Source organism: Montipora capricornis, chromosome 1, assembly GCF_036669925.1.
Source record: "Montipora capricornis isolate CH-2021 chromosome 1, ASM3666992v2, whole genome shotgun sequence".
Lineage (NCBI taxonomy): Eukaryota > Metazoa > Cnidaria > Anthozoa > Scleractinia > Acroporidae > Montipora > Montipora capricornis.
In genome coordinates this window covers 48,763,449-48,773,448 of record NC_090883.1, presented here as the reverse complement: position 1 = coordinate 48,773,448, position 10,000 = coordinate 48,763,449, and the positions used below count along the sequence as shown (strand labels likewise).

General features: G+C 42.4%; 1 protein-coding gene across 1 annotated transcript in view; it reads left to right on the top strand.

Moving 5' to 3' along the window:
• Positions 1-9,534, top strand: part of LOC138046925 (uncharacterized) — a 16,220-nt gene extending 6,686 nt beyond the window's left edge. Inside the window, exon 2 of the mRNA XM_068893556.1 lies at positions 5,915-9,534. Within this exon, the coding sequence (XP_068749657.1) occupies positions 5,915-6,897 (983 nt within the window). The 3' untranslated portion in view covers positions 6,898-9,534. The remainder of the gene's footprint in view (positions 1-5,914) is intronic.
• The last annotated feature ends 466 nt before the right edge of the window (positions 9,535-10,000 follow it).

Sequence of the window (10,000 nt, the reverse complement as noted above, 5' to 3'; positions counted from 1 at the left end):
GAACCTCTTCTATCAACTCATGCTCTCGGAGGAGCTCAAAAAACAGAATCTTCAAGGCTGCATTATGCCTGTATAGGTACTTGGTTTGTGCCAGGGAGGAACATCCAGCCAATACATGTGCAACGCTCTCAGCTACCTTCCCACATAACCTGCATAGGACTTCACCGTCGGTGGAGGTTTGCGTCTTTTCCTTTGTGTAGAGCTTCGTAGGTAACAACTGCTCATAAACCTCATACATGCCCGCGATGGTATATGTAGGGCATGTAGCCCAACCTTTTAGCCATGCAAAGCAGCTGGTTATGCTTAGGCTATCATCGTCCCATCTGATACGGAATAACTTTCCTTGCCACCTTTTTTCTTTAGCGATCTCCAAGAACGGCATCTCTTGAGATTTCTTCAGTAGATTCCCAGCTCTAGCTGCAGTCACCACCTTTCCTTCCGTTGTAACACACACGGGATTTAGGATATCAAGCTGAAGTGTGATGTTAAGTTCTTCAGCGTACTTGGCTGCTTCCTTTACAAGCGACTGGTGACCTGATGCCATGGCGTGTTCTTCAAATTCTCTAACTGCTACCACAGTCTGGTCCGAATTCTGATACTATTTCAGTAGCGATTTGATTTTAGTGATCTTATACTCGTGTTCGACTGATTGCAGGCCTCTACCCCCTTTCTCCCTCGGTAGGTATAACAAAGAAGTTAGGCTAGCTGGGTGCTTGCCACCGTTCTCCACTATGATCTTCCGAGCTGCTCTGTCCACACCTCTTAACTCTGATAGAGACCAATGTTGTGTCCACATTAAGTACCGCAGCACCGGGAGTGCATACTGATTAGTTGCCTGTACACGGTTACAATCAGATAGGGGACTGGACCATATAATAGATATCCTGCGTAGATACTCTTTAGCTGCACACGCTAAAGCCAGCCGTTCATCCTGCCGAACGTTCTCCAGAACCCCCAGGAACTTGTAGTGTTTTCCCTCCCCAAGATCCTTGATGGTAGTTGTCTCGTCCATCCTCATACCAGACTCGTCTAACACTTGGGCTCCTCTCTTCACGTGTACCACTGAGCACTTTTTCTGATTCCAGTAAAGGCCAATATCCTGCATCGCTCCTCTAGTTTCCTTCAGCACTCGGTTCAGCTTGCTCTCGGAGGCAGCAAAGACCTTCAGGTCGTCGATATACAGGAGATCGGTGACTTTGACTCCTACAGGCTTGGATAACCGGTATCCCTCCGTTGCCCGCAGGCGCCACGCTACTGGGTTCAGGCACAGTGTAAACAATCTAGGACACAAAGCGTCCCCCTGGGGTAGCCCCTTCATGAACCTTATTTTTCTGGAAGTCTCTCGCCCTTGCCTTGTTGTAGCTACTACTTTAGTATTCCAGCTCGCACACAACTTGCGTATGACCTTACCCAGCCAGATGGGAAGCCTGTGCACGTCAGTCATTGCGCATAGCCAATCATGGTCGACGGAGTCGTAAGCCTTGCGCACGTCAATCCATGCCATGCTTAAGTTCCGTTTGCCTCTCTGGCAATCCAGCATTACTGCTCTATCCATTAGCAAGTTATCCATCGTACCAAAACACCCTGATTTCGCTCCTCTCTGCTGGCCTTCCATCAGGCCATAATGTTCAAGGTGTTGGTCCACAGGTGCCAGGAGGCAAGATGTAAACCACTTATACAAGTTATTTAGACAAGTAATAGGCCTTTGATTTTCACTCAGGAACTCGCCTTCTTTCGCAATGAGGGAGGTTTTGCCTTCAGAAAACCACTCGGGGTAATCTTCGTCGCTTTTAGAAACTTCTTTGAAGCTCTCGACCACACCCTTGTGCAGGGTGCCAGCATGCTTCCACCAAAAGTTAGTAATTTTATCAGGCCCTGGCGCGCTCCAGTTGCGCTTCTTGGACAGGACTTTGACCGCTTCCGCTACTTCGAGAGCCCATTCGCTGGCCGTTGGTGGTGGTACTTGCTCCTAGATCGCGATCTTTACTTCCTGCAACCAGGCCACGTTCTTATTCCCAGTCCCTCTCTCCTCCCACAACTCTCTCCAAAACCCGCTCGCCTCTTCAATGTTTTCAAATATTCGCGAATCATCTCGAGCACGTTTTCCAGGATCTTTATTATTATTATTATTTATTTATTATTTTTCATACTATTGTTCAAATTATTGTAAGAGTGTAAGTGTAGTAGTGTTATCTTATAATTGTTATTTACTTAGTTGTAATTAGTAGTCTATTTTGTTTTGATATTGTAATTAATAGTGTGATTTGTATTTTTAGTAATTCATAATCGTTGTATGTGTTTAGGTGTAACAAAATAATAAAAAGTTTTAAATTACAAAAAAAAAAACTGAGTTGCGATGCCAGACAGCTGCTAATTATGTCACAGTACTTTTCTTAATTAAATTAATCAATCAATGTAATTTATAAGAGTTCCAAACAGAATGGAAAACAAACGACAGGTGTCATTACATTTAATTTAAGTAGCAATGTTTAGTCCTACACAAAATAACGGTGACGGTTTCTTCTCTTTCAGTGTCGTAATCCGGTGGCAACTTTATTCCGTCTTTTGAGAGCAACAGTTTTTCTTTCTCGCTAAACCTCGTTTTTTTGACTGCATTTAAAAGGAATCATGTTGAATCAAAAGCTCCAAAATGTGCATATAAATTCTTTAAAAGACCAAGAATTCACCTATTCAAGATTCACCTACCAAGAATTCACCAATTCACCAATGAGATAGCCTGCGCAGCAAGCGTTCCTGTTCGACACAAGAACTTCGAAACGAGTTTCCGCACTGGCCTCGCGAAAGTTGGGGCAAGAGACTGAGGGAACGCTTGCAAGAAGACCTCCTATTTTTGAAAAACCCGTTCACGAACGGGCGTTTCTGATTGGTACAGTACAGTCACAATGATTGACAGGTGACAAATTTTCGAACAAATTGTTTTTTGTTATTTCTAGCGTGACAAAGACAATGGCGGAAGATGTGGAAGGTTTTAAATCGTGTGTTGAAGATGAGAGAATCGGGTCTCGGTTTTACGTTGAAAAGGAGCAAGAACTGTCAATGCGCCATCTCTTTCACTGACTGTATAGATGTAAGCTTGAGTACTATGTCATGGATTGAGACAAGATGAAGACAATTACGCAGCTCTCCCGATAAATTTTCTCTTATTATGAGAAGAAAGCGGCTCCTTTGTACAGTCCTGCGATTTTTTAAGCACTTTTACTCGCTATTTCATCTACGATTTCGTGACGATATGACCGAAAACGTACCGTGGATATAACTGAACTATCGAGGAGTTCTTCCCGTAATTTCCCGGAGATTTAGTACGATTCATTCCATCAACCACTCTTCCCCAAGAAATAGCCAGCAAGTCGCACTGAAATCGTCGCTGGTTTTAAACTAAAACCTCGTGAATGGTTTCATGGTCAGCCTTGGTGGAGTTTGCATTTAACGGCCTTACTACCCATCGAACTCTGTACGAGTGATGTTCCTAAATTTCGTATTTTACGAGCACATAGATTGCTTACATGTTGTGAAAACTGGCGGTTGTTTTCGACAACTTCTATTCCGATCGCTCTGCAAATATAAGCTAGAATTTGTCCGTAAGCCTGTGTAGTGATTTCCCGTCAAATACATTGACGTCAAATACATCACGTGGGGTGTGACGTACTTCGCACATGCTCGATAGAAAATCAAACGGTTGCTCGCAGTGGTTTATCTCTCGGGAAGCGTAGGAGAAACCAACTGCTCGCAGGGTAATTCTGCGGTAATCGCTCGGTGCTTCCTTGGTGCCTCGGTTTGTTTTGGCAGAAGTCAATACGTGTTAGTATCGCGATCTTCTTATAGTTTTGCCTATGGGCGAGCCGTCAATATTTCGTGGTATTGCCGTCTCACTTTTGCGGCCTGTGATTGGTTGTAATGTTGAAATTGACGTCGTACGCGTTGCACTGAATTGGGTTGCTGACGTACGCAAACAAATACGTTTCGCAGGTAGAAAGAATTGAAATTTCGATCAGGCGTATCTGTTATTGGTTAATGTGTCAATAAGACGTCAATCAGCGTTTGTCATGTTAATCATTAAAAGGTGGGCGGTTTGTCAAAAATAGGGGGTCATCTTGCCCCAACTTTCGCGATGCCAGCGGAAAATCGTTTCGAAGCTCTTCTGCTCTTCTGTCGAACAGGAACGCTTGCTACGCAGGCTACCAATGAGACATTGCTTAGCCATGGACTATAGAATGGAAAAAAGGTCCGGGCCCGTTTTAATGTTGTTTATTTATTTATTTAACTTTGCCAGTCAAGCTGACAGAGCGCCACAACAGCTTGCGCCAATTACTGTGGCCCCTTTTTTACCCTCCCAACCATGATACACAAAAGAAGACAGACCACAACACTGGGAACTACTCTTAGCGACAAGTGTGTGGGTTCTTTTACGTCCCACAGGATTATGAACATTGAAGGGTTGTGAGACGTGGCATACGGCTTATCGTCCTTATCCGGGAATACTAGAGAGTCTAACCATTTGCAGATGTTATTACAAAGGCAGCACTCTCTCCTCAGTTATTTAAGGACCCTGAATGTTGGTCCGGCCGGAGTTGAACTCACGACCTCCTGCGTGACAGCCCGGTGCTCAACCAACTGAGGCACCGGTGCGCGGTGGAGTATTTTAAACATAATCGTAACTATTACAAAATTATCTAACCTGATTACTCCCTAAATTGTACTCCAAATGGAGCTCATCAAGGGGAATTTCTATCTCCAATACTTGGCCTAGGAGTCAACCTTTTCCCGAGTAGATTTATTTATAGAAAGCCTCCCTTAGGAGATTCGGCACGCCCACTGTTGTAAAAGCCAATCAAAACAAAGCTATGTCAGCGTCAAGGGAAATATGAAACTTTTCGCCTGAAAAACCAGTTCCTAAAAATAAATTTACTCGGGAAAGGTTGACTCAAGGAATTAATGGAGATAGAAGCTCCGCTTGATGAGCTCCTGACTCCACTCAGTCCTATTCACTACTTGCAAAAAACCTATAATACACCTCTTTTAACCCCCTCCCACCCCCCCCCCCCCCAAAAGAAAAAAATCTGGATAGGCATTGTTTTCGACTTCTCTTGGGACATTTTCATGACCCAGGAGAAATTGCAAGCAATGGTTATGTAAAAGTTTTGAGGGGTAATAGAGGTGTATTATGGGATCGCGGAAGTAGTGAATTACCATTATTAATTTATATGTAATCTATGGAGACAACTTCTAAACCCCGCATTGGGGGTTATAATGTTCAACAAGGACTCTGTAAAAACAACCGGCTATGAAAGTAGACAAACTGCAAACTACCCTGCCATTTCTAGCACTTTGCCAAAAAAAACCTGATTCAAGAGGGCTACACAGTTTTCCGATGTTTTATTCAAAGAGCTCGAGCAATAATTTCAACGTTTTTTAACTCAACGTGACCGTCAAGTTTCGTCGTACCACCAATAGCCTAAGGGCCAATCGGATTACACGACTCGTTCAAAGATCAGGTGGCTACTACATGGATTATAGAAGTAGTCCAGTATGGTTATTGCTCAACTGTTTCGTTGCACATTGAAGCCACAGACAGGATAAATTTCCACATGAAAGTGCTTGCGCCAAAATTTAAAGTTAGTGTGTTAAATGTTACAATGAATTGTGCTTTCGCTCACCCCGGATTCGCTGCCACACAGACCTCGGACATAATACAAGTCAAACTTTGAGTAGAGTGCTTTCACTAGTCCAAAAATCTATGATATAAAAAATGGGTAAGTAGTGACGGATTATTGCATTGCTTTGGTTTTAAATTACGCTTTTTCGAGCTGTTAGTGATTCGTAAGAGACCTCCATAGTTAAGTGAAAGATTTCTTTTGTTTCGACAATAGTATTTACCTTTGTTTTCTTTTTCAAGGCTACAACCACAACCTCCACGCTACTCATCACCCTGTGAATCCGACTCCATGGAACGTGGATGTGTTTTCCAGGAAGGAAGACAACAGTTCGTGTTTGAATAATGCTTTCAAAGAGATTTTACTCGTGATTGTTTACAATTACCCACTCTATGACAGTATTCCATATTTTCGTGCTCTTTACAGACCTGCATTTCCTCATCTTTTGTTCTGTGGTCCACCGTCTAGCACATTGAGTGCTGGGATACTCACGGTCGAAATGGACAACGGATTCCTGGCATATGAATGCCTGGGTAAAGCAATTCGGGAGCATCCGGGATATGGAGGTTATTTTTACATCAATGATGACTCTATACTAAAATATTGGAAGTTTGCGGACTTTGATTGGGAAAAGATTTGGGAATCCTCGCAATCTATTGACTCTACTCCCGTTTATGAACCTACACGTGCTAGCAATTGGTCATGGTGGAAAACGGCGTATGGGATGGATAATTGCCGTAGAGCTTACGAAGACGTAGCCAACCTGACCTTACGCGCGAAAAAACTGAATGGGAAAGATCATGTAAGTACGCTTTCCAAAAATGGTAATGGAAGCCCGCGGTGCTTCGGCGGTCGAAGTGATGTTTTTTACATCCCTCGAAAACACACCAGAGCCTTTTCGATTCTCTCACAAACGTTTTATGAGAGAAAAGTTTTTTTAGAAATTGCAGTCCCGACTATGATTCGCTTCATAGAACGAAACGAGAACATTGGTCGATTCCCGGGGTATTACATACCAGGCAACGTTAACGACCCCGGAGTGACTGACGGCAGGTTCTTTTGGTCTGTTTATTTCTCGGACAACAAGTTATGGTTCATTCACCCGTTCAAACTTCATAGGGAGGGAATCGATAGCAAATTTAACTTAGGAATGTTAAAATTTTTTCTCATTGAAAAAGTCAAGTTACTAACAGATTGTAAACCATCTATCCCGTCATCAGGTTGACGGTTTCAATATCGCTGTTCTACAAAATCGAACGGATGTTGGAGTAAATGTTGCAGCCATTTGCCTGGGCCTTGAGAAACCTCCAAATTTTAAAGTGCCCATAACCTAATTTTTCTCACTCTCATCTGAATCTACACATATCTCATAGACGTTTCGCGAAAAAAAAATTGCGATTTTCCCAAAACGCGATTTGAAAATGAAATTAGAAAACGTTCAGATTTGCTGCCATTTTGGCTCACCAATCACCTTAGTCTTCTATCGATTCTTCCCGGTCACAATACTGGTGTGACGTAGATTAAGGAACACGTGACTTCAAGTGAAAAAAGAATAGCGATATAAACAGTATAGTAAGGAATAATTCCCTTGAAAATGCCCAAAAGATGCGTAACCATTTCATGTAACAACACAGCTGATCCTAAAAAATGAATAAGTATACGTAGGAATCCTTCGATTCGCAAAACGCAATACCTCAAAAAAGAAGGAAAATTGGCTGCAGATTTTGTCTTGGTAAAAAGAAGCCCGGTTAAACTTCTTCACTGTGCTAGATTCACTTCAAAGAGTATGATTTTCAGTATTGTATGGACAGCTAAACGAAAAGATCGTTGAAGGCGGATGAGATTCGCTTACAGGAACAGACATAAGCGTTCACTTTAATTCCCTCGCGAGACCTTCCTTAATTATCCTCTTGTTCTTTTCTGTAATTTTGTAGCCATTCCTCGTCTGCTAATGGTTCTTCCACCTAGGGTTCTGTGTAGTTCTGGGTTTCAGTGCTAGCGCTGACTGACTCGTCGAGACCGGCAACTACTCGCCTCAAATTTTTTAAATCGCCAGTTTATTCACTTCCAGATTCAGAGGCACTTGCCTTGATGATAAATATAGGCATGATTGATTTTTTGTTTACTGAAAAATAACAAAGACGATTGCTGAGCGATACCTTGGCGTTGATTAGTAAGAAAAGGTAAGACCCACGCCAACAAGCATTCCTTAATCTACGTCACAGCGGGTCCGTGAGGTCCTAACCAGCGGAAGGGGTGTACCAAATAAAAGTAGGATTGAAAAAATCGTAGAAAATTCGCCTCTCGCTGGAATTGAAAAATTCTTTCGCCTAAGTTCATTTTTTAATATGGACTTTCAAATAAGAAACTAAATTCCTTTACGTTATGGGCATTTTAAGCTTTTACAGTTTGATAATAAGTGAAATATCCGCCATTAAAAACAATAGATTTAATTAGCATTAACAGTGCCTTCTGCACACCCCGCACTTGCGTTTGACATTTTGGTACATTTCTGTGCGTTCTCGTCCTGACAAGGACGTGAAATGACCATTTGGGGTTATGTGGAGGACTTAAACATACGAAGATTGAATTTCAATTTTCTCTCCCATCATTTTATATCGTTCTCACGAATCTTACTCCAGGAAAATATAACATCAGGTGCTAACTATCAATCCAAGGAAAGTTGATAAGCAGAACAGTGGTAGAGCTCTATCAATTAATGATCATGATATTAAAATAACCGAACTTAAAAAACTGTTAGGGGTTTAGATCGATGACTACCCTGGGTACCAGAGGCTTTTCATGCGCGGTTTCCGGTTTCGAGTCTTCAAAGTGACCCCGCGCGAAAAGCGAGGTTTTTCTCGCGGCTTCGCCGCTCGTGTCTTCGGCCGAAGACAACAAAGCTCGTCCTCGTAGTTTTTTCGCCGTTCGTGTCTTCGGCCGAACAAAGCGAGAAAAACTTCTGGTACCCAGGGTAATCGATGACTCACTGGACTTCAGTAAACATTCAGTAAGCTCTGCGTTAAGGCTAGCCAAAGAGTCAGGGTGCTAGTGCGCCTACGAAATTTAATGACATGCCAGGCTAACCTTGCATTATACAAGACCTCCATACTACCACATTTAAAATATTTCCACCTAATCTGGAATTGTTGTGGATCATCCGACAGTGTAATGTTAAAGCGCATTCAAGAGCGCGCGTTAAGGGCAGTGTTCATATCTTCGGAAACTTAAAGCGGAGCTCAGAGGCACGAAGCGCGCCAGCAGAGCAACATGGGTAAGATTTTTTGGGAAATCTATCTATGCGAGAAATTTTGGTTATGACGTCTCTTACGTCCGCCCGTCCGCCCGTACAATGGAGAGTTTAAGACCTACGACGCGACGGCAACGAAAACATCACAAATTTTGCATATTTAATCAGCAAAAACAGTAGCTTTGCACGCTCTGCACGTCCATTTTTAGTTTTTGTACATTTCTTTCACGTTTTCGGCAAATCTGCAACGTGAATGACCAAGTCTCAAGTTTTACGGAGAACGTGAACAGAAGGTAGCGAATTTGAATTTTCTGTCAGAGATTCAATACCGCACCTCCTAATTCAATTCCTGGAAAGTTACACTAGTTTTTAGACGTTAGACAAGCCGACATAATGACGAAAAAGATTAATAAACCTGAACTTGCAATTTTAAATGACGCTTTCGTTACCTTCGCGTCGCAGATCTTAAACTCCCTAATAGCAGATTACGAGAGCTGCTACGTTACTGCTTTGTTTTCAGCTTGGGTATCGAGCCAATCAAATTATACGTTACGAGAGCTGCTACACCACTGCCACCCTTAAAAAAAGAAATAAAAGCATATTATGCTTTTAGCAGTGCTCATATTTTTTAGAAATTATGCCAAAATTATGCTACTTTCTGAAAATTATGCTCTCTGTCACCGAAATTATACTACTTAGATCTTGAGTAAAATGAAGATCACCAGTAGCTTCACTCTATCAATTCTGACTTTAATAAAGATTCATATAGTCCACCTTCCACTCTTACAGTCTTTAGCATCGCAAATACGCATGTGCGCACCTCAAAAAGCCAAATGATTAACAAATGCTATCAAAATAAACTGTTTCTGGGTTCTGAATCCTGGTCAGAAAGTTTTAGCCCACATACTTGTTTTAGACGCCATCCCAGCAGAGCCCTCAGTTCAGCATTACGCAAGCCTGTAAATAGTCCACGAGAGCATGCTCTTGTGAATCGTTAAACGATGAGTTAAGAATAGAGAATACTCGTTCAGCGGCTGCAGACGAGGACTGCACCAGCAGAACCTTCACAACTGCAGAA